General features: G+C 37.7%; 1 protein-coding gene across 4 annotated transcripts in view; it reads left to right on the top strand.

Moving 5' to 3' along the window:
* Positions 1 to 26289, top strand: part of NAV3 (neuron navigator 3) — an 898556-nt gene that overhangs the window by 613095 nt on the left and 259172 nt on the right. For all 4 annotated transcript variants that reach the window (XM_010833878.1, XM_010833876.1, XM_010833879.1 and 1 more), the window contains 2 exons: positions 12516 to 12633; positions 13263 to 13315. In XM_010833878.1, coding sequence (XP_010832180.1) covers positions 12516 to 12633; positions 13263 to 13315 — 171 coding nt within the window. The remainder of the gene's footprint in view (positions 1 to 12515; positions 12634 to 13262; positions 13316 to 26289) is intronic.

Consider the following 26289-nt stretch of genomic DNA (forward strand, 5'->3'; position numbering starts at 1 on the left):
TGAGATACTATAAAGCTGAATTCACACATCCACACATTTCTTAATGTCTTCTGGGATTAATTATAGGTCCCCCACTGGCCAGCTGGTTGATTCACTGGGTATCTTAAATTTTGCTGTCTTTGGTCTTAGAGATAACTACTGTTGTCAGAGAAAGACATTACAGTTCTGGAATGAGGCTGGAATGAGGATGGGGAAAATATACTCCTGCATTTCTGAAGGAGAAAGAACGCCAATAGAGGAAGACAGTTGCTGGAGTCTCAACTTCATGATGCATAATATTTATCTCTCATTTTCATTCTTATGCTTCCACCCTCCTGCCTGACTCATAACTCTCAGTCTGGAATTTCTCTGGTCTGTATTTCCAGGCTTTGGATGGTATGGTCTTGTCTCTGGTTCCTCCCAGCTTCCATTTGGTCTGTTGCCCACACTTTCTGAGCTGTTCTGGGGTTCTATGGGAAAACTTCCTTGTATTGCTTTGGTATCTCCCTCTGCAGATCCTGTGGGTTTGATGTTTCTTTACTTCTCTTTGCTAAGTCATGTATCACTCTTTCATCTGCTTTCCATGTTCATGTATTATATAGTCATGGAGTTAGAGTTTTTGGTTTCTGCTCTTGCTCTTTTAAGGTAGAGTTTCTAGAAAATACCAGGGTGGTGAAGTATTTATTTCACTTTGAGAAAGAAGAGTCTTACATCTTAACTTACTGTTCAGTTGCTAAGTCGTGTCCAGCTCTTTGTGACCCATTAGACTGTACACACACTCCAGGCTTCCCTTGTCCTTCACTGTCTCTCTGAGTTTGCACAAACTCATGTGTGTTGAGTCGGTGATGCCATCCAACCATCTCATCCTCTGTCACCGCCTTCTTGTCTCGCACTCAATCTTTCCAGCATTAGGGTCTTTTCCAAGGAGTCAGTTCTTCACATCAGGTGCCCAGAGTAATGGAGTTTCAGCTTCAGCATCAGTCCTTCCAATGAACATTCAAGGTTGACTTCTTTTAGGATTGACTGGTCTGATCTCTGCTGTCCAAGGGACACTCAAGAGTCTTCTCCAGCCCTACAGTTTGAAAGCATCAGTTCTTCGGTGCTCAGCCTTCTTTATGGGCCAACTCTACATCTGTACATGACTACTTGAAAAAGCATAGCTTTGACTGTATGGACTTTTGTCAGCAAAGTGATGTCTCTGCTTTTTAATATGCTATCTGGGTTTGTCATAGCTTTTCTTCCGAGGAGCAAATGTCTTTGAATTTCATGCCTGCACTCACTGTCCGCAGTGCTTTCAGAGCCCAAGAAAATAAAGTATCTCACTGTCTCCCCATCTATTTGCAATGTAGTGATGGGAATGGAAGCTATGGTTTTAGTTTTATGAATGTTGAGTTTTAAGCCAGCTTTTTCACTCTTCTCTTGCACCCTCAATAAGAGGCTCTTTAGTTTCTCTTCCTTTTGTGCCATTAGAATGGTATCATCTGCCTATCTGAGGTTGTTGATATTTCTCCCAGCAATCTTGATTCCAGCTTGTGCTTCATCCAGCCTGGCATTTCTCATAACGTGCTCTGCATATAAGTTAAATAGGCGTGGTAACGATATACAGCCTTGACATACTCCTTTCCCAATTTGGAACCAGTCCATTGTTCCATGTTCAGTTCTGTTGCTTCTTGACCTGCATATGTTTCTCAGGAGGTAGGTAAGGTGGTCTGGTATTCCCATCTCTGTGTAATTTACACAGTTTGTTGTGATCCCCACAGTGAAAGGATTTAGCATAGTCAATGAAGCAGATTTTTTTTTTTTTTCTGGAATTCCCTTGCTTTTTCTGTGATCAGAGGGATGTTGGCAATTTGATCTCTGGTTCCTCTGCCTTTTCTAAATACAGTTTGTACATCTGGAAGTTCTCAGTTCACATACTGTTGAAACCTGGCTTGAAGGATTTTGAGTATTACCTTGCTAGCATGTGAAATCCTCTTAAGTAATCTCCCTTTATTGTTTTTCTCTGTTCCAAATGATCCTCCATAGCTGTACCAGAGCTAGAGTTTAGAAATACAGTCATGTCTGTCAGTTTTATGTGTCCTACGTAAGAATAAGCTTTCACCTAATGTATTGACATAGCCTTCTTTGCACAGGACCCTTATCTGATTCGTGTTATCTTTTCTCTAGCTTTTCAATATGCCTCTTCCCCATGCTCTGAACAAATGGAATTATTCTGAACAAATGGATTCAGAATTCAGAATATGAAATACACCCCTGCCTCTTACTGTGTTTCACTATCTTTCATCATATATATGGCATGTGCTTTTCCCTTCTCTATGCTTGTCAAAGCTCATCCTTTTGAATGGCATTCCTCAATCTTCCATCATTCTTCTAGAACCTTCATAGTTTTGGCCTTCTTTTTTATCTTTTCTTTTTTGCCATTTTTCTTTGAGCAAAGTTGCTTTTAAAAACTGGAGTAAATTGGCTTTAGAAGGAAACTTTTCTTCTCAAATCAAGTGGGAGCTATCCTGTAATTCTTAGGTAGGAAGGTAAATTACCTAATAATTTAATAATTTTGCACTTTAAAGCAGTTCCTGTCTATAGTATTTAGAATAGTTTAGTACATAGCCTGCCTAACTTAGAAACAATTCCTAGGACTTTTAAAGTAATTTGTGTGAGAGATGATGAGAAGTTAAACCAGAACAATTACATCAGCAATGGAGCTGAAGGGCAGAGGCATGAAGAAGATCAAGTTAACAGAACTGGATTAGAGATTGGATGTGAGAAAGAAAAAACAGTAAAAGGAAATTATTGGAATTTATTTTATGCTTACTTTAGAATTCACCTGCTTTCAAAGACCTTCTTCTGATTTGCTGGGTTGTTTATTCATTAATATTCATTTTTTAAGTGCTTCAACAATTTTTTATCAAGTAATGCTATTCAACTCACTAATTTATTCAACAAGTTTTTACTGAGTGACTACTGTATGCCAGGGAATAGACATACAGTAGGCACTTTGGACATAAGGTCAACAAAACTAAATAAGTCACTCTAGTAGGGAAAACTAATTAAATAATCAGTCATACAAGGGCTTACATATCAGTGATTAAAAAAGTGACCACCCTAAGAAAAAATGGCTGCTGCTGCTGCTGCTGTCGTGTCAGTGGTGTCCGACTCTGTGCGATCCCATAGACGGCAGCCCAACAGGCTCCTCTATCCCTGGGATTCTCCAGGCAAGAATACTGGAGTGGGTTGCCATTTCCTTCTCCAATGCATGAAAGTAGTGAAGTCGCTCAGTCATATCTGACTCTTAGCAACCCCATGGACTATAGTCCACCAGGCTCCTCCATCCATGGAATTTTCCAGGCAAGAGTACTGGAGTGGGTTGCCATTGCTTTCTCCAAAGAAAAAATGGGCAAATACACAGTTAACTCATCAAAGAAATACAGTGGCAATGAAGTTCCCCCTCAAAAATGCTGAGAGGCACTACTTCTCAATCTGGGAGGTAGCTTTTCAGAAAAGTTGGTCAACTTACATTCATCTGGAACTTTATAAGAATGCCCTGTCACACTCTTGCCAGCACTAAATATTATCATGTTTAAGTCTTTGCTAATTCTATAAGCAAAATTCACTTCAGTTCAGTTCAGTCGCTCAGTTGTGTCCGACTCTTTGCAACCCCATGAATCCCAGCATGCCAAGCCTCCCTGTCCATCACCATCTTCTGGAGTTCACTCAAACTCACATCCATCGAGTCGGTGATGCCATCCAGCCATCTCATCCTCTGTCGTCCCCTCTTCCTCCTGCCCCCAAATCCCTCCCAGCATCAGAGTCTTTTCCAATGAGTCAACTCTTCACATGAGGTGGCCAAAGTGCTGGAGTTTCAGCTTTAGCATCATTCCTTCCAGAGAACACCCAGGGTTGATCTCCTTTAGGATGAACTGGTTGGATCTCCTTGCAGTCCAAGGGACTCTCAAGAGTCTTCTTCAACACCACAGTTCAAAAGCATCAATTCTTTGGCGCTCAGCCTTCTTCACAGTCCAACTCTCACATCCATACATGACCACTGGGAAAACCATAGCCTTGACTAGACGGACCTTTGTTGGCAAAGTAATGTCTCTGCTTTTGAATATGCTATCTAGGTTGGTCATAACTTTCCTTCCAAGGAGTAAGCGTCTTTTAATTTCATGGCTGCAGTCACCATCTGCAGTGATTTTGGAGCCCAGAAAAATAAAGTCTGACACTGTTTGCACTGTTTCCCCATCTATTTGCCATGAAATGATGGGACCAGATGCCATGATCTTCTTTTTCTGAATGTTGAGCTTTAAGCCAACTTTTTCACTCTCCTCTTTCACTCTCATCAAGAGGCATGTGTTCATTTTATAATAGTATCTCTTTGGGACTTCCAAGATGGTGCAGTGGTAAAGAATCTGCCTTCCAATGTAGAGACGCAAGAAATGTGGGTTCAGTCCCTGGGTCAGGAAGATCTTTTGGAGAGGGAAATGGCAACCCACTCCAATATTCTTGGCTGGAAAATCCCATTGACAGAGAAGCATGGTGAGCTAGAGTCCTTGGGGTCACAAAGAGCCGGACATGACTGAGCAGGCACACTCACTCATAGCCCTCAGCATTGAGATTTCTAGAAGGTCTGCAAGAGCCATGACATTGACCTCCATGGATCATTGGTCTTCTGAGTTCTGTGATAACAACTGAAGATCCAGACTGGGATAAAATTCCAAGAGGACTAAAAATAGCATGTTTTATATCTTAAAACCTTAGTAATTTTTCTAATCCTTTTGTCCAAGTTTGCCTATTGTTCAGAGATTTTTGAGTTATATATTGAGGTGTATAAAATTATAGCTTTTAAGTCTCTATTCCTATTCAGCAGGAGAAAATTGATTTTTCCCGAGTCAAAGTTACTTCCAGTTTAAAGCCCAGTATTACCAGAAAAGGCCCAGTCATTTCCCGAGTCTTCTCCTTCCCTGTGCACATTTCTTTCTGAAGGGTGGTCTGGGGAGGGCTGGTGCCCAGGGTTACTTGTCCCCATGGCTCTGTGATGCCACATCTTCTGGGCCATGAGTGCCCCTCCGTGCTGCTGCCTGGTGATGGTGGAACTTATGACGCCTGTCAGACTGGACTGATCATAACCTGTGATCACATCTTTCTTACTTTTTGTCCTTTCACGTGGCAGTTCTCAGCATTCTTCCTGTCCTGATTTCAAATACTCTCTAGGATAAGTGGCTTTCCCTTAGACAATTCCATGTTGTTTTCAGGAATTGGCAAAAAGCAAAAATAAAAAAGCAGATGCTGTCCCACAGACTTGTGGTACATGTTATGCTTTGTGAGTCCTTCTTGGGTCCACATGTGACTGTGAAATTCTACCCAGACAAGCGGCCTATTAGGCCACATCTTAGCACCTTTCCTTTCTTCCACTTGTCTTGCCAGCACCAGTTCTCTTTCTGGTAAAAATACTTCCCTAGTCCACCGTTTATGGCTTATCTTTTATGTGCTGGGTATTTTGCTGATTTACATAATGCAGAAGCCTCTTATTGCCATGGAAATTCTTGGGTTTCAAAATGATTTCTATCTGCTGTGGATTTAGAGGAGCCCATTTGCCTTCTGAAAGGCAGTGATTTGAAGACACTGGAGAGTAGTGCTTATGAGAATGTCACGACTCCTTGAATGTTGGGTGACACTAATGGTATAAGTAAATGCAGGGTTAAAACTGGCTCAACTGATATTTAAAAATTATCAGACTTCACTTATAATATTTTCTAATTAAGTTATCAGTTCAGTCACTCAGTTGTGACTGACTCTTTGTGACCCCATGGACTGCAGCGTGCCAGGCTTCCCTGCCCATCACCAACTCCTGGAGTTTACTCAAACTCACATCCATTTAGTCGGTGATGCCATCAAACCATCTCACTCTCAGTTGTCCCCTTCTCCTCCTGCCTTTGATCTTTCCCAGCATCAGGGTCTTTTCCAGGGAGTCAGTTCTTCACATCAGGTGACCAAAGTATTGGAGTTTCAGCTTCAGCATCAGTCCTTCCAATGAATATTCAGAACTTTAGGTTATAGGTTAGTGTATTTCTATTAAAATAGATTCTTGACTAAAGAGTCTGTGTTTCCCAACCTACTTGTCTACATTCTTTTGATCATTTAGCACTCATTATAAATAAATTATTGTCTCTCACGGACACATGTGCAGTATATGCAATAATAAAAAGTCATAATAATTTTATTTAACTGTCAGGTTACTTAAAATACACTCATCAAATTCTGAAATTATGGTTAAAAAATTCAGGAATAGATTGCTGATGCACAACAGCAGTACATTATGTTGTCAGTAGTTAAAAAGAAGTCATCATGAGCAAAAGTTTAAGACTCCATGGAGAATCAAAGTAGAACCTGTGATGTTGTTTTACTGGAACAGAACCAAAGCAATGTGATATCTATGTATTGTCTTCTATTTTTGTTTGTTTTGTGTGTTTTGCCATATTTATTTATCCATTTGCAGTTTTGTTGAGAAATAATTGATATATATCACTCTATAAGTCTAAGGCATACAGCCTGACAGTTCGGTTATATATGCTAGTGTGTGTGCTAAGTAGCTACAGTCATGTCCGACTCTGTGTGACTCTGTGGACTAGCCTTCCAGGCTCCTCTGTCCATGGGATTCTCCACACAAGAATACTGGGTGGGTTGCCATCTCCTGCTCCTCCACGGTATCGTCCCAACCCAAGGATGAAACCCACGTCTCCTGCATTGGCAAGCGAGTTCTTTACCACTAGCACTGCCTGGGAAGCCTTTGGTTTACATACACTGTGAAATTATTATTACAGTAGGTTCAGTAACATCCATCTGCTCACATAGAGTAAAAAGAAAAAAGCAGGGAGGAGGAAGCCTTTTCTCCATATTCACACCGGCATTTCTTATCTCATCTTTTTGATAACAGCCATTCTAACAGGCATGAGGTAGTATCACATTTTGGTTTTAATTTGCATTTCCCTAATGATTGGTGATACTGAACATCTTTCCTCGTACCTGTTTGCCTTCTGTATATTTTCTTTAGAGAAATGTCTATTCAGATCTTTTGCCTATTTTTAATTGGATTATTTGTATTTTTTCCTTTTGTGTTTTATGAATTTTAAAAACGTATTTTAGATATTAATTCCATCATCGCATGAGTAGTTTGCAAATATTTTTCCCATTTTATGGGTAGTCTTTTCGCTTTATTGATAGTTTCTTTTGCTGTGTCAAAGCTTTTTAGTTTGGTACGGTCCCATTTGTTCTTTTTTTAATTTTATTTTTTGAGCCTTACATGTCATATTCAAAAATTCATTCCCAAGACCCATGTCAAAGAATTGATTCCTGTGTTTATTTCTAGGAGTTTCATGGTTTCAAGGCTTAGTCCATTTTGAGTTAATTTTTGTAAAGTGGCGTAAGACATGGGTGTGGTTTCATTCTTTCACGTGTGAGTATCTAATTATCTCAGCACCATTTACTGAACTAACTGCCTTTTCTCCATTGAGTGTTCTTAGCCCTTTTGTCAAATGTTACTCGACTGTATATGCTTGGGTTATTTTTGGGTTTTCAGTTTTGTTCCATTGGTCTATTTATTGGTTTTTGTGCCCCTATCATATTCTTTTGATGACCATAGCTTTATGGTATGGCTTGAAATCAGGAATATTGCCTTCTCTCTGACCCTATTGTTTTATAATTTAAAAACAAGCATTGTAAAAGAAATATTTTAGTGAATGTGCTGCTGAAGAGAACACTGTAAAAGAAAAATTATAGGATCAATACTTAAGAGATTATTATAACTTACAGCAATTTTCCTTCATTAGTTAGGTTATCTACATTTGGGTAGACAGCTAATATTTAAGGATTTGACAGTGATACTGATGATTTATGTTAATAAACTAATTACAATTAACATAAATGTATTTTATATTGAAACATGAACTACTAACACTATTTGATATTTAACACATATTTAGTAAGTGAAAGGCCATGTTCCAAGAGTATAAATTTATTCAATCCTCACAATAATTCCATTAGTAGATAATACTATTATTACCATTTTATAGGTGAGAAAAATCTGATACTGACAGAAAGTAAATGTTCAGTCAGTATCCACATGGATATTAAATGGCAGAGCAGAAATTTCAGCCCTGTAAATTGTTCCTTAAAGAATACCTGCTGTTGCATACAGGCCCTAAAACACATGCTGATAAATACAAAGCATAAAATATGCCATGGTGCATTTAATTCTATTATTTTAACTTACTGTGAATGAATAATTAGACATACAAATGTGCTAGAGTTTCTAAGTAGCACTTGGGTAAGTGTAATCTCATTAATTCTTCTGAAGTAACTGAAATATAATTACTACATGAGATGACATTTATATTCATAACATTGCAGTTAAAATGGTTGAGCAAAGTTGGCTTAAGATGCTTAAAGGTAAATGCTATTTAAAGTTTTGGTCAGAACCTTGATGACTTAAATACTCAGTGATCCTGCTATAGAAAATACAAAATATTGATTTATGAGTGATTTGATGTTATTTTCAATTATATTGGTTTCTTCACACACACACAAACTAACCCTCTAATTTGTAGTATAATCCTACAAAATATGTTACCACACATTTTACTCATTCAACTGAGGTTAAAAGGTTAAATAATGTGATTATTTTAGTGGAAATTAACCAAGGGCAACTTTGGAGCTCAGATCCAAAATCTGGTCATGATTTCACCATTCTGTTCAAATAAATTCTGTATTTATTTGAACAACAGATTTTAATGATGGTTGACAAGGTTGTTAGTATCTTCTCTCATCAGATTATTACAGTAAGTTTATTGATGATTTTTAAACACATTTATTGGAGAAGGCAATGGCACCCCACTCCAGTACTCTTGCCTGGAAAATCCCATGGACGGAGGAGCCTGGTGGGCTACAGTCCATGGGGTCGCGAAGAGTCAGACACGACTGAGCGACTTCACTTTCCCTTTTCACTTTCATGTATTGGAGAAGGAAATGGCAACCCACTCCAGTGTTCTTGCCTGGAGAATCCCAGGGACGGGGGAGTCTGGTGGGTTGCCGTCTATGGGGTTGCACAGAGTCGGACACGACTGACGCGACTTAGCAGCAGCAGCAGCAAACACATTTATATATCACGTGTCCTTTGCTTGAAGATTGTCTTCTTAAAGACACACTTCCTATTTCCACTTTTTTAAATGTAAGTTTTTATTTATTAAAGATAAGAAACTATAAGCTTATATTTAATATTTAAAATGTATAGAAGTTTCTAGGTAATTGCTTTATATTTCATCATCTATATTATAACCCTTTGGAAAACACTGATTTATTTGAATCAAGTATCCTCTACACATGTCTATTAGAAGGACTAAGTAAAATACACAGGAACTAATTTTCAAGTTTATTTATTTAGTCTGAATATATTTTTCTGATTGCCGCTAAGTCAGAGTTATTGTCTGAGCAAAGTTTCACATGTTGGAGATGCTGGACAAGTCAAAGCACTTGGGCTTGGGATTCCTCTAGAAGAAATCCTGGACCAAGTGAAAAAATGTTTCTTGAGCTCAGAGGCTTTCTCAACAAGGTCTTGAAGCCAACCAGCTGACTTCCCATCTGTTTTCTCACCTACGTCCTAGAGGGCTTTGGATAGAGGATAAGGCACTGTTAGCACGCATTCGGAGAATAAAAGTATTATTGTTTTTACTTTTAACGTGTACCATTTTATATATATTTGAATAAATATTAAATAAGCATAATTTCTGTAATTTAATGCCTTCATAAAAAAAAAAATCCATGCAGTATGAGCTTTGCTGGAGGTGGTGTAATGATGGAGGCATTCACTGCAGGTCTGGATGAGAACATTGCAGCCTCAAAATTGGACACATTCCTCAGGGTTTGGATGGGGGACAGATCTGTGGCCTCAGTGAATTAGACAGCAGGAGTCAGAGATGTGACGAGTGTAAGAAAGCAAGGAATACGGTTTCTCCAGTCTTCGACTGCCAGTACTTCCACATTTTTTAACCTTTGAGCAATGATAACGTCAACAAATATTTGTTGGAAAGCCACCATAGCAAATAACATTTAGATGCCATAAAATAATAATAGTAGGCCTTTTTTTCAGGATCAACTCTGTGACAGGTCCTTTACAAGTTCAATCTTATTAGTCCTGACATAATACTGTAAGTATTATATCATCCTTAGTTTGCAGATAAGGAATCAGGTTTAGAAAATATAAGTAATTTGTTCAAGGTCCCAGGGGGAAGCAAATAGTCTGCTGGGCCTCCAAGCTATATCTGCTTGAGTCCAGAACTCATATTCTTCATCATTGTGGATCCTTTAGAGTCAGTTAACTGGTCCTTATAAATAACTCGCTGCCTCGGGCATAGGCACAAATAAAGTCTGGCTCACACTGAAGTTTCTACTAGACACCAAGTAATTAACGCTATTGTTTGATTGATGTGTAGGTGAAGGGAAAGCGCTCAATTTTTTAAGATTATGAACAGTGTAAATCTTATAAAATTAAAATTTTGCCATAACACAAGTAGAATAAAATCTTAATTGGGGAAGATGATCAACAAATAAAAATGTCAATCTAGAAATTGTGCTTGTTTTCTAATTAAGGAGACAGTTGTGCAAGTGATTTTTCTTACACTCTAATGATCTTCAGTATAAAGAAGATAATGAATGTGAAGAAAGAAGATGTAGTGTTGCCATTATATATGTTTTTCTTACACAGTAGGATATACCTCAAATTACTGATATCTTTCAGAACACATTCTACCAGTACATATGCCTTAAGATGCCACCTTATATTTTCTAAAATAAACACACATTTTCTTTTGTGTTATATTTTGAAATGTTTATACCTAGGATCCATTATAAAGCACTTGGCAGCCCCATTTTTAGATTTTGGTCCTGTAAAAAATACCAGTATAGGTATATGCCAAGACACATTTATAAGATGTCTCTTACAAATTTAGAAGCAATAGAAATATTTTTAAACACAGTAAGTATCTTTTGTTAGGGGGGATTGATACTATGTATAACATAACATCAAAAATAGTGATAAATTTTTGTAAAAAAGTTTTAGAAGTATTATTAAAATATTGTTTCATGAAAACCTGAAAATGCAGAGTGGTAGGTAAAACTGAGCTACATTTGGTTACGCATTCTGTCATGAGTGTGTGTATGTGACGTGTAATATGAAGTCATGTGGTGAAGTGTGTGGGTGTAGAAAACATTCTAGAACTATTCATATCAAGTTATTCAAAAGTGGGTGGGGTTGCAAGTTGTGGGAAACTTGTTTTGGTCCAGTTTTTACACTTCTGTTTTATTTTTATAAAAACGTGTATTAATTTTGTTAGAAATTTTTTTTTCTTTTTCTGCAGTTTGCCTGGGTCTCAGTGCTCGTGACCACAAGGCACAACTTACCCTTCCAGTCTGATTTGTCCTAATTTCAGGCATCCTGCCTTAATTACGTGATTTTCAGCTGTCGCTTGATTCCTTAGCTCCTGTGCCTCTCTGTGTCTTGTACCCTCTGGGGGAAAGCCCTTCCCTTCACTGCCCCTCTTCAGGTTCTTTTATGTTTCCAGTTCTACTCCAGTGCTTCTTCCATAACACATTTTTATATTTCTCGGTTATTTGTCCTTTTCTATTCTTATTTCAAGTTTTCATTCTTCTATCACATCATGTTATGGTCTGCCTTGTAAGTGTACTAACATGTCCATGTGAGTCTCTCATGAAACTGAAGTTTTATCCCTATAATTAGATTATATTACATCAGTAAGTGCCTATAACATTTGAAAGATTAGTAACATTTTATTATTTTTGTGAAGTTTTTGAACAGTTTCAATTTTTTCCTCTATCATAATCTGTTATTGGAGAGACACTTCTTCTTTATATAGATAACCAAGCTTAGAGTTCATAATCTGTACCTCAATTCTATATTAATTACAATTTCTATATAATAGCTGCTTTTTAAACTTCCTCTATTCTCTTATAAAAACACATTACGAGAAGCTGAAATGGGATTTGACAATTCAAATAAAACAGCTTAGGCATCTGCAATTATTTCATAAAATGATGCCAAAATATTATCACATGTAGTATCTCACATGACAGATTTAATAAAGTCTGCTCAGAGAAACACACGTTTTTATGGTGAGATTCCTGTGTAAGTCAATCCAGGTGGCTCCCTTTTATAAGGACAGACAGGATGATTTTCAGTATGATGGAACCAGAGGCAAGAGAGTACAAACTGAAACTGATTTGCGAACAGGAGCTTCCTCAGTAGTCATCCAGGAAGGGAGTTTTGCTCTGTCACAAGTGACTAGTCCCTGGTTTTGAAAAAGAGTGAACTTAAAAGTTATTTTACAACTATTTCCTTTTGAGCTATGACTTCTTAAGCTGGAATGTGATCCAGAATAACATCCCTCTGTATCCAACATTTGTCTTGAGCATTTTTATTGCCTCTCTTTTCCCTCATCTCATCTCACTTCTTCCCTCCCTCTGTTCAACAGATTTACACAGACTGGGCCAACCACTACCTAGCAAAATCGGGCCACAAGCGGCTGATCAAGGATTTGCAGCAAGACATTGCAGATGGAGTACTGCTCGCAGAAATCATCCAGATCATTGGTAAGACCTACCCTCTGGAAAAACAAAACAAAACTTGAAAGTCTCTGCCCCCACCTACTTTGGGTAAAATACAATTTCAGTCGAATGCTTAGAAACTTGGTCCATGTGTCTGTGAGATTAATGTAGCTCTCCCTGTGATTTAATTAAAATGTTTCTGTGAGGATGTTTGAAAAAGGCAGTTTGGCCATACTTGTAAATGGCTAGAGCTGTATCTTTACATACACTGGATTGTCAGAAATGAACGCTTCATTAAACCATATGTCTCCCATGTGTGCTTTTCGTTAGCTGGAGCAACTCATACACTCTGAGATTCCTTGAAACTGTATCCTGATCCAGCAGGGACAATTGTGAAAGGTTTCATGTCAGCAGTCATTTGGCACAAGCTGAGGAATTAACGGCAACTTCCTTCTCAGTCACTTTTTTTTTTTTTTTGCCTGATTCCTGCATATGGACTTGGCGGCTGCTAACAAGTGTGTCCTGTACACAGCTTAGGAGACAAAGTGAATGTAGCAGCAGCGTTTTGCTTGTGGTTTTGTTTTTTTTTTTTTCTTAGTCTCTTGTGTGTGTGTTTCACTTCATGGCTTAAGCATGTCGTTCTTTTTTTCTCTTATTTTATTTCTTGGCTTTAGCAAATGAAAAAGTTGAAGATATCAATGGATGTCCTAGGAGTCAGTCTCAGATGGTAAGAATCATGTTTATTCTAAATATAATGCCTGTCTTCACTTCCAGAGTTAACTGCATTTATAAATGGACTAGAAATTTCTTTTGCATATGTTCCTGCTTATTCAAGAAACCATTTGATTGTATTCTATCATGTATGTATATCTCTTTGGGTGCAATTTAGGAAAAAGTGATAGCATCAATATGTTTGAATATGTATGACTTTTGAAAAAGCAGTCTCCAGGTGTTTTATCAGATCCTTGACATTTTTTTGTGTTCTGGTGTCTGAATAATTTCACTAGTGGCAGGAAATCCCATTTCCAGTTTTAAGGGGAGCCTTTTTGTCTGAACAACTGATTTGAAGAACAAAAGTTGTCATGTGCATTTTAAAAATATATAAATAGTATTTTCTTTGCTCATAACAAAGTCCAGTATAAACATATGGACTCTTCAGCACTCTTGGAAATGACTCTATAAAGGCAGGCTGCTGGTTTTGCTGAGCAGGGACTAACTAGGGGATATGATTCATAGCTTTTTCCAGAAAGTAGCTGATCTAGAGATCTGTATCTCACCCAGCCCTCTCTTATCTTTACTAGTTGGTAAAGAGTAGAGTTTTGTAATAAAACAATAGATTGATAAACTACTGAGATTAGAAGCCCACCCCTTTATTAATTAAATAACCACAATTTAATTTTATAGGACAACCTGAAGCCAAAATGCCTTAGTTGAAGTTACGTCAGCAGATATAATTAGGAGTGACAGCCAAAATTCAGAAGATGAGGTTTTTCCAAAACTCTTTTTAGCATAGAATAGACCTTTAAAATAAAAATAATGAGTTCTTAATTGACAGCAATACAAAGAATGAAAAGAAATGATAAACTTTTTGACCTGCTGACCTGATATTGGTAATGTCAGAAAACTGAAATCCAAAATCATAAAAAAATAATTTAGTTTTAAAGAGTGATTAACTAGCATGTCTAGTGTGTGTGTGTGTTTAAGCACACACTAAGGACCTATTACAATGTCGTGAACTCTCTGTCGCTGTTGTGAAAAAAAAAATCACTATAAAGAAAGATTCTCTGTAAAACACTTTAGTTTTAGGGAAAGTTCCTGATCTAATTACTCTGGGCACAAAGATGACTCTATAAAAATTAATTATGGTTGTTTCCTGAAGTTTTACTGGAAGTGATTATAATACCTTTGGGCCCTGCTGCAGTGAAAGCTCCTTGATGTTGGCAAAGACATGTAACTTCTCTGACCTTCTGCTTTCTCATCTGTAAAATAAACCCTAATTATGACATGATAATAACATATAACTGTGGACATTCTTTACCACCTAAACTGATATGGAAATGCAGAATAGTACTGCTACTAACTTTATAAAGGGCACATTCATTAATTAATACCTGTTAAAAACTTTGTAAGGTTTCTTATAAAAGCACTATAGTCCCTGAATATCACATTATGTTTCCCAAACCCAACACTATTGGTTTTACTTTCCTTATTTCAGTCATCAAGAGATGTTGGATACTAAAATTCTTATCTTCACTGCTGTCATTCCAACTTGATTCTGATAACAGTTCAGTGAATAGCCAAGCTATTGCTTCATGATAGATAATAAACGAACCTCCAAAGCTCATAACTATAGACAGAGATGCAGTCCTTGGATATTCATCTGAAACATCTGTGCCTAAGATTCTACAAATATGAAAATATCTCATAAGGTTCTCTTAATTTTATTACTTCCTGCTCCTTTGGCCCTCAAATGTCATATAACATCTAGTATACAATGTTATGTTGATATTTCTGCTTCTGATGAAAAGAAAGAACACAGAAAAATCAAAACCTGAGAAATGCATGTTATAAAATAGGTGTTTTTTTCCAGCCAAAAGTTTTAGTCAGAATTACACTGAAATATGAGTAACAATGACTTGTAACCTCATTTTTATTTTTTTGTGGTTGAATTTTTAACCTGAAATTGGCATGGCTTCCCTGTGGTGATTCACAAGAATACATGTGACACAAATGTAACTTTTTTGGTTGAATCATTTTTGCCTCTATTCTTAAAAATTGGCACTGGTAACATGTTATTAATGAATAAAATTCTAGATTTTAGCCGAGATAAGAAAGTAGAGGAAATAGAATTATGATAGCGTGACTAGGTTTATAAAGTTGATATTTCTGTCCTAAACAGGATGTGGCCTGCTTCTTTTTTTGTGTAACAGCCAAGCAATGCTGCATTAGTAACAGTGAGCACTGTCCTTCCTCATAGAACTACTTGTCCAATTCTTTATATATATATAAAGGATTGCTCATGGCCTTTGGGTTGGCATTCACGTTTGATAACAAAAGGTAAGGTAAAACTTGGTCTGCTACTATTTCTAGTTACAAAGTGGTTTTTTTTTCGTTTTTAATTTTAAACTTGATAACCTTTTTTTTTTTTTTTTTTAGCAGTTAGTTGCTCAGTCATGTCTGACTCCTTGCAAAACCATGGACTGTACAGTCCATGAAATTCTCTAGGCCAGAATACTGGAGTGGGTAGCTTTTCCCCTCTCCAGGAGATCTTCCCAACGCAGGAATCTAATCCAGGTCCCCCACATTGCAGGCAGATTCTTTACCAGCTGAGCCACAAGGGAGACCTTTACTGGATTATTTTACGCCTTTATGAATAGATGTTCTCTTGTAGTATGAATCTACAGGAAATCGATGAACAGCCAGATGTTCATATTTGGGTGAGATTAACTGAGCTCATAAGGCTCAGATATAGGGACACTTGAGAATCAGAAGCAAATATTCAGATAAGTAATAACGACAGTGTTACATAGGGAAGAACAAAAGGAATGTGGAGGGAGTGAGCTTGGTGTGTTCCAGAAACAGAAGACCATGTGGTTTGAGCACAGTGAGAGGTGTTCAGAGGGGAAGATGGAAGCCTAATTATGTGGAAGCAAAGGAAGGTCCACTGTGTTACTCTATTGATTGAGGAGCCTTTAGAAAACTTTTAAAGCTGGACCATGTTATGATCTGATGTAAATATTTAAAAAGATCACCCCAGGTGCTTTCTGAGAATTGTATAGTCCTTAAGTGTTGACTTTCAGTTGGGTGTGGGAGATGAAAAATGTAGGGACTATGCAGTACTCCCCAATTTTTTGGCCTGAATGAGTAAATAGTTACCATTAAATAAGATGGTTATTATGGAGGGAGAAAACAGGTTAAAAGGTGAACGGGGGGAGATGACAAATTCAGATTTTCACTAATATAATTTGATGTATCCATTGGAACGTGAAGTGGAGGTGACTGGAGGCAATTAGGCATGTGTTTCCAAATCGGAAGTAAGGCATTGGTGAGAATGTACTTGTGTGTAGGCACTGACTGAAGTGGACAAGGGTGAGATCTCTAGGAGATCTGTGTGAGTCAGATAGGAAGAAAGCTGAGGTTCTCACCTTGCGGTACACCAGCATGTATGTGACGAGGAGAGGTGTAGGAGTCAGAAGAGGGTGAAAAGAGTGGTGAGAAAGCGAGCCCGTCATTGAGAGGTCACTCAACATGTGTGGATTGTTAATCATTAGGGTAGCTATGGTAGCTTAAGCTATAGTGCATACTTGGGTTAGCCTAGTGGGACAGGGAGAAGTGAAATGAGGGAAATGTGATGAATACTGTCCAGGGCTACATGAAAATAGGTAGGTATACCAAAGGTGAACACTTAGTTCTAGTAATTAGACAGGCATTAATGACCTCCAAGTAAACATCTTCTGTAAGAGTGATCATGTGTTCAGGAGTGGCTGAGAGGGGCAGACAGCCACTGAGTGTTTAATATTTTTCTAGGATTTTCCTGTTGAAGGGGAAACATGGTTTGAGAGGAAGGCAGGGTGAGGGGAGTTTTTGCAAGGGGGAAGTAGAGAAGGAGGAAGCAGGAAGGAGAGGGGAGGGAGATTCCGGGGACATGCCGGATCCTCAAGGAAGTGGCAGAGGAGGAAATTTGAAGTCTGGGTGGAAGATTTAATGTTGGAAAACAATGGGAATACATTTTCGTTTATGTCATGTCATAAGGGAATATGATCGCATGAAGAGGTATTTGTTAGTGGATTACATAGAAATTAAAGAAATTCAAATAAATGTAATGATTTCAGATTATTAGATAATATTAATGTGCTCTTTTCCATGTCATTCTGTAATGATTAACTATAATATAAAAAATTGATTATAGTATTTTATAACATACAATTCAACAATAATTCTTTCAAATATCATTGACTAAAGAGCAGATATTTGGACAATATGAACTTGTCTTTACAGCAGTTTATTAGCATGATTATTGAGAGGTTCCAATTCATATTTATTGTTTCAACTGTTATCTATTGCTATATCTTTCTTTAATAAGCTTAAGACTAAATTCATCCTGCGGGGGCGGGAAACAGAGCTAAGTTTGCAGAAGCTTATTCAATACTATATTTAACCTCATCCAAAGATGAAGTTACTAATATGGATGGCACCTGTTAAGTAATTTCTAGGTGGGTGGTATCAGGATTCAAAATATATGCTGCATGCCACAACTTTGGTGAGATTACATGAGGAAATAAATTAGTCAACTATAAATACCAGGAATGTCCAGAATGCCCAGCAGATTAAAAATAGCAGAAAAAAAATGCCCAACATGTATTTGAAATGCAGAGGCACAAGTGCAAGGTTCGTAGACAAAAATGAAAGACATATAGGGGAAAAGTTGTTTGGAAAACAAAATTTTCTTTATTTTAAAATAGCCCATTAGAGCACTTGGCCAGTTAGCTCCGTTGGTTAGAGTAGAACACTAATAAAATAGACCATGGTATTTAACAATCTTCATAAATGCATGGAGAGATTAGGAAATTTGATTATGTGCAATAGTTGCAAACCAAGAATTAGATTATGGGGCAGAACTGAGAATCTGGCAAATGCAGTTCCCAGCTTGTCCTTCCTGTTTTCTGGCTCATCCCTTCACCTCACTCTAGTAGCTCAATTGTTTTCTTAGCCACAACCTTCTACCTTCTTTCCTATCTTATTGTATTGCTTGAAACTTGCTGATATGAGGATTTTTGTAACGCTTGTGCCTCTTACAATTTTCTGTTCCTAGATGAAATAATAGGTTTTAGTCTTCCCTTAATTCTGTGAATCCATGTCCTACAGAGTTGTGGCTGCCACAATAATTACTGTATTTCACAGGCATCTTTGTTCCATTTCTATAGTTTACTGGAATCCAGACAGGGAAGCTATTCTTGATAGAAAAATTATTCTGTTGTTTTATCTGTATGCTGCCCTTTCAAGTTTTAATTCTTCCAGCCACTGCTTGTTATTGCTGCCCTTTTAAAGGATCTATTTAGGTAAGATAAGATGAGGTTTCTAACCAAATAGGGAAAAGATAAAATATTGGAATGCTCTAAAGATTTAATAAAATCTTATAAATGGCACACTGCAGGATTCTAGCACTATGACTCAGAGGAGTGGAATATTGCTAAGTTAGTCCATTCGCATGACCCCCTGCCATTTTGAAACTGTTCATCTTCTGGAATGTCTAGAAAAAGATAGCTTAATGAAGACAAATGTTTTCCTACAAATAGAGCTCTGATCTCTAAAGAACCATTAACTAAATATCTACTTTGTAGTTTGCTTAACAGTTTCATTATTTTTATTTAGGCTCACACTTCAGAAGATTAAGCATAAACTACAAGTATTAGGAAATTTATATTAAATTATTGATCCAATTTATTTATATTATTAATATAAACCACCCTGATGATTTTTAAAGCTGAGTTTGTCTCTAGAAGTTGTTCAGTATACTCATATGTAAAGTTTGAATGAAAAAATTGAAGTAAAATGGGGACATTGAGAGTGTGTCATGTTTAAAGGACAGTGATCACTGGAGTTCTAATTCTGATTAGATGAGTCAGGAAAAAAGTCCATAAATATTCAAAGTCTTCACTAATTTCTATAGTGAGGAAATCAGACTGATAAACTCTGAAATCCGTTGGAATGCTGATGTGCTATACTGATTTAACAAAATAGCAAAGACCATGCTTTCTGTTCAGTATTTCTTCTTAGAGATGTACTTGGGTTTTCAATCTTTATAACTTTTTAAAACAGCATCCATAGTAAGGTAAAAAAGATATTTCCTAAGATGTATTAAGTCTAATTTACAATGAAAAACAATACTGTTATGAACGTTACCTAGTCTGCCATTCAGAAATCAAGTAAATGCTGAAAATATAAGAATGCTTTTCTGTATTAACTATAATATAGAGTAAATAGTGTAAATGTTTTTTTTTATAAGTGTCAATATTATAATTGGTTTGTGTCATTAGTAGGACAAATGGAAATTAAAGTTAAGTAGCTAATTTTGAATTGGATACCAGATATCCACATACAATTTTTTTCTTTCTTTTTGAAGATAGGATGTACCTTATTTCTGTTTTTACAGGTAGTTATTAAGCTTTATATCTGTATGGAGAAAACAACTGCAAATGTACTTTGTATTTCTGCTGTACATTTGAATATCGACCACTTTCTTAAATATTTAGAATGTTCTTATCCCTAATAGTTTGACTTAAAATACTGTACGATGTTTCCCAGTGATAAGCCACTATCCCGGTTAACATGAAATACAGTCACACCTAATATTAGAAAACATATTTTGTAGCAATCCTTTCATAACTTTAGCTTTTATCACCTTAAATGGTCTAATTTTTAAAAAGAACCTACTGCTCCATCTTTTTCAATTCCCTTTTTAAAATTTATAGATAATTACCACTTTCAATACTCAGTAGTGAAAAAAAATATGAAAAAAGAGAAAATTTTAAAATCCTAGCTTGGAAAACAATATACTAAGATATGAGATCATTTTAACTATGACCTGTGGTATTCATAGCTTAACAACCTATAAGTAAAAATACTTCCGTCGGGCAGAAAAACAAAATGAAATGGGAGAAACTTTTTCATTTGACCTCAGTATGTTCAGTTGAGAAGTTTATATTTGATAAGACAAATTACTTGAAAATCAGCAGATGTACCAAATCTCCTTTATTAAATAATTTATATGAGTTAAATTAAACTGACCTGTGTGGATAGCCATAGACAAAAATTCATGATGTATCAGGTTACACTTTAAAACATTGTATTGCCCTTTAATTTGTATAAGTCATGTTTCAAACATAAAAAATATTATGAAATTGCATCCCATGCATGCATCCTAAGTCACTTTAGCCGTGTCCTATTTTTTATGGTCCTGTGGACTGTAGCCCACAAGGCTCCTCTGTGCAAGGGATTCTCCAGACAAGAATACTGGAGTGGGTTCCCATGTCTTCCTCCAGGGGACCTTCCTGACCCAGGGATCAGACCCACTTCTCTTACATGTCCTGCACTGTAGGTTGCTCTTTACCACTAGTGCCACCTGGGAAGACCATTATGGAACTGCATCGCAGAAGCATCAGGCTCTAGAGATGGACCTGAGAGTGCGGCAGTACCAGTATCGCTTATTGATTCACTTGTAGACTAACTGCCAACCGTCTGTATCCAGGGCTGTACTAGACGCTTTGCTTGCATTTCCATTGCACCATCAGAGCAAACCTACGAAAGAATTTGCCTCATTGAGTCTGCTTGTGTCCCTTTTCAGTAAGTGGAAGAATCGGTTTTTGTCTCATGTCTATTTAAGACTAAAAAAACAACAATTTGAGTCTAGGCCACATTGCTTTTAAACTTATTAATAAATGCATTTAACAAAATAAGGTCTGAAACTCAAGTCTTTAAATTTTAACCTCTTCATCTTCCACCTCTCCCTCCTTCTTCTTTAGTGTTTGGATCCTTTTCCTCTCTCCCCTCCCTCCAAACTTGCAACATAAAGGAGTGTTTTTCTTGAATACAATACTTGTTTATTCCATCCACAGCAGAAATAGGAGCTTTGGTTAGTTTGGGAGAGCGTACAGGCGTATGGGGTAATGATTCAAGATTTTATGGCGAAATTATGCATTTGGAAAATACTATTGTATGTAGCTTTACCCTTATATGTAATATATATATAGATAGATACTATGTAAGTTTAGAACAGTTTTATAATTTCATAATAAAAAACAAAAATTCCTTGTTTTGTTCTCCGTAACAAACGGAGAAGCAAGAACTTACTAAAAACCCAGAGAATATATTTTCAGGTTAATAGGTACTGATGCAGTATTTTATAATTTTATATTTATAACACTTTCTATTGGCAATTATAGCCTATAATGAAGATTTAATATCATCTTTAATAGGTAACTGATATTAAATGATGTTCATCATTCTCTAACACCAAGTCAGTTAAAGCAGAATATAGAATTTTAAACAAAAAACAATTTTTCTCTGATAAAGTCCTAATAAATTTTCCATTTGAGTACCCTTATATATCTATCTAATTGCTCTTATACACACACATTCTGTAATATGTGTGTTTATATGGGCATTTCTAGTATGAAAATATGGAGAAGGCAATGGCACCCCACTCCAGTACTCTTGCCTGGAAAATCCTATGGGCGGAGGAGCCTGGGAGGCTGTAGTCCGTGGGGTCGCTAAGAGTCAGACACGACCGAGCGACTTCACTTTCACTTTTATGCATTGGAGAAGGAAATGGCAACCCACTCCAGTGTTCTTGCCTGGAGAATCCCAGGGACGGGGGAGCCTGGTGGGCTTCTGTCTGTGGGGTCACACAGAGTCGGACACGACTGAAGCGACTTAGCAGCAGCAGCAGCAGTATGAAAATATATACATACACATGTATACACACAGACAGAGATACACATATGCCTAGTATAGAGCTAAGCTCTTCATAAACATCTGTATTCCTCACATAATATATTGTGTGGGAGCTGCTTTCATTCTCATTTCACAGATAGGTTAGCTGAGGCTTCAGGAGAGTAAAAACTTTATCAATTTATTTTTTTGAATTCTTACAGGGTGTAAATATCATAACTAGGATTCAAACTCAGATTTGAGTGCAAACTTTAAACTATTATTCTGTAGTACTTAATCATGTGTCTCACCCCAGACCAAATTAACACAAAAACAAACTGAAGAGCCAAACAGAATTACTATTTCCTACCTCTCCCTATCCCACAGCACAGACTAACTTGAAATAGAAAAACAAAGCATGGGATATAGGGCACAGTGGCAGGAGGTACCAAGTTAAACTGCATCTTTCATCTGCACTCCCCATAGATTAGCAAATCAATCCTCAGAGGACAAGGCCTAGAGATCTGCATGCTCACAGACCCCAACTCACCCTTACGTGCTAAAGACTCACCCTTGCCCTGCTGCCCTGCTAAGTAGATAATTGTGTTAGTTTCCTCTGCTGTAACAAATTATCACAAATGTGGCTTCAAACAGTAGAACTTTAATCTCTCACTTGTCTGGATGCAAGAAATCTGAAATCAGTACTCAGTCAGTCAGTTCAGTCGCTCAGCCATGTCCAACTCTTTGCGACCCCAAGGACTGCAGCATGCTAGGCTTCTCTGTCCATCACCAACTCCCAGAGCTTACTCAAACTCATGTCCATCGAGTTGGTGATGCCATCCAACCATCTCATCCTCTGTTATCCTCTTCCCCTCCCACCTTCAATCTTTCCCAGCATCAGGGTCTTTTCCAGTGAGTCAGTTCTTCACATCAGGTGGCCAAAGTATTGGAGTTTCAGCTTCAGCATTAGTCCTTCCAATGAATATTCAGGACTGATTTCCTTTAGGACTGACTGGTTGGATCTCCTTGCAGTCCAAGGAACTCTCAACAGTCTTCTCCAACACCACAGTTCAAAAGCATCAATTCTTTGGTGCTCAGCTTTCTTTATAGTCCAACTCTCACATCCATACATGATTACTGCAGACAGCACAGCTTTGACTAGATGGCTCTTTGTTGGTAAAGTAATGTCTCTGCTTTTTAATATGCTGTCTAATTTGGTCATAGCTTTTCTTCCAGGAGCAAAAGTCTTTTAATTTCATGGCTGCTGTCACCATCTGCAGTGATTTTGGAACCCCCAAAAATAAAGTTTGTCACTGTTTCCATTGTTTCTCCATCTGTTTGCCATGAAGTGATGGGACCAGATGCCATGATCTTAGTTTTCTGAATGTTGAACTTTAAGCCAACTTTTACACTCTCCTCTTTCACTTTCATCAAGAGGCTCTTTAGTTCTTCTTCGCTTTCTGCCATAAGGGTGGTGTCATCTGCATACCTGAAGTTACTGATATTTCTCCCAGCAATCTTGATTCCAGTTTGTGCTTCATCTAGCCTGGCATTTCACATGAGGTACTCTGCATATAAATTAAATAAGTAAGGTGACAGTATACAGCTTTGACATACTCCTTTCCCGATTTGGAACCAGTCTGATGTTCCATGTCCAGCTCTAACTGTTGCTTCTTGACCTGCATACAGATTTCCCAGGAGGCAGGTCAGGTGGTCTGGTATTCCCATCTCTTTAAGAATTTTCCACAGTTTGTTATGATCCACATAACATCAGTATCCCATGGCCAAAATCAAGCCTTCAGCAATCCTGTGCTCCCTCAAGGGGCTGTAGGGGGAATCTATTCCTTGTTTGTTCCAGCTGCTGGTAACTGCCAGCATTCCTTGGCTTGTGGCCACATCAATCATTCTATATGTTCATCTACCAGAATATAAAAAGCATTGGATAGTTGTGAAATAATTTGGAATCACTTAAACCTTATAAACTTAGACTCTGTATGGAGCACATAGATTTTACATGTTCTTTATGTCCTTGTTTGTTAGTCAGTCATTTGGGTCTGATTCTTTGAGACCCCGTGGATCGTAGCCCACCAGGCTCCTCTGTCCATGGGATTCTCCAGGCAAGAATACTGGAGTGGGAGTGGGTTGCCATTTCCTCCCAACCCAGGAATCAAACCTAGGTCTCCTGCATTGCAGGCATATTCTTTACAATCTGAGCCACCAGGAAAGCCCATACTCTCTCACTGAACAATTTCATCCTTACATTCAACCATCTTGTGCCAGACCAGTATCCTACCTAGCTGTCTGTTAATCATGTAGAGACCTTGAGTCAAAAGCTAGAACTGACTTAACTCAGAATGCCTCAGTTACAGTGGTAGGAAGCATAGTATGGCAATAATTGTTATTTCATTGAAGACTGATGGGGATGCGTTTGAATTCTGGTTCTCCTGTGTACTCAATTGTGTAAACTTATAAAAAGTACAGAGAATGCAATGGCACCCCACCCCAGTACTCTTGCCTGGAATATCCCATGGACAGAGGAGTCTGGTGGGCTGCAGTCCATGGGGTCGATAAGAGTCGGACACAACTGAGCGACTTCACTTTTCACTTTCATGCGTTGGAGAAGGAAATGGCAACCCACTCCAGTGTTCTTGCCTGGAGAATCCCAGGGACGGTGGAGCCTGGTGGGCTGCTATCTATGGGGTCACACAGAGTCAGACACGAATGAAGTGACTTAGCAGTAACAGTAGCAGTATAAAAATATGTCATTTCTAAGGCTTTATTGAATGATCAGAATATCAAATTTTCCAGCCTCTATAGTGAAAATGATAAGGATTTTGCATTTGGAGTAAATAATATACATGCTTAATGTGTATGAATTCCCTTCCTGTGCTGGGATTTTGAGTGATGGAGAAAGAAGTGGCTTCTAACCCATGTCCCCTGCTTCTGTGCTTCACATGTAGTATGAGGTTCCTCACAGTGCAGCCTGTTGTGAAGTTAATATTTTACAAATGACATATTAAAATTAAACCCATTAAAATGGACTTTTAAAATTAAAGCACATGGCAGATAGTATGGGTAGAAATTGATTTGTGAAACATTTATTAATGTCTATCTATAAACCTATGTATATACTGTGTGATCATAAAAAAAAAGAAGATATCTTCCGTGCAACACTGACAATTTATTTCTTTTGCTTCAAATACACTATTACTGTCCTGAGCCTTAAGATCAAGCCCAGCCACTAGCAAGATGTGGAAGATGTTACACATCCAGCGCCTGTTTATCTCTATGGATTCATCTTCTGCCATTAGATTTGCCAGATCTCAAGATTCTTGATCTTGAAGTCCCTTCTTCCTGAACGCTCCTCTGACACAGTTTCTTAAAACCTTTTGAAGGCCACCAGAGAGGTCTATTTTCACATTGATAACAAAGAAGTTGTGGGAAAAGCTTTAAGTAGGGTTCAACTCTTAATATTCCTAGCTATTCTGAATTCCTTGCAAGTCCTTTAACTTAAGGTGTTTCTCACCCCTCAAGAGTTCACATATTGTACCTTTCTTGGCTTCGCTTCACCCCACATCCTGTTATTTGGTTAACCCTTCCTAACCTTTCAGGGACTAGTTCAGGTTTCCCTTGAAGCAGAAATATATGTGTGTGTGTGTGTGTGTGTGTGTGTGTCAAGTGTGTCAAGTTAATGACACAGACTCTGGTTTTGATATATTCTGTCTGTGTAACCTTGAGCATCTCAATTTAATTAGCTGATCAACACTTACCCCTGGAAAAAATGTTATACTTATGGTAACTTTGGTAACTTTGGTAAATTTGGCCTTGGAATACAGAATGAAGCAGGGCAAAGACTAATAGAGTTTTGCCAAGAAAATGCACTGGTCATAACAAACACTCTCTTCCAACAACACAAGAAAAGTCTCTACACATGGACGTCACCAGATGGTCAACACCGAAATCAGATTAATTATATTCTTTGCGGCCAAAGATGGAGAAGCTCTATACAGTCAGCAAAAACAAGACCAGGAGCTGACTGTGGCTCAGATCATGAACTCCTTATTGCCAAATTCAGACTTAAATTGAAGAAAGTAGGGAAAACCACTAGACCATTCAGGTATGACCTAAATTAAATCCCTTATGATTATACAGTGGAAGTGAGAAATAGATTTAAGGGCCTAGATCTGATAGATAGAGTGCCTGATGAACTATGGAATGAAGTTCGTGACATTGTACAGGAGACAGTGATCAAGACCATCCCCATGGAAAAGA

The sequence above is a fragment of the Bison bison genome, unplaced genomic scaffold (genome assembly GCF_000754665.1).
Source record: "Bison bison bison isolate TAMUID 2011002044 unplaced genomic scaffold, Bison_UMD1.0 scf7180017863950, whole genome shotgun sequence".
NCBI classification, from domain to species: domain Eukaryota; kingdom Metazoa; phylum Chordata; class Mammalia; order Artiodactyla; family Bovidae; genus Bison; species Bison bison.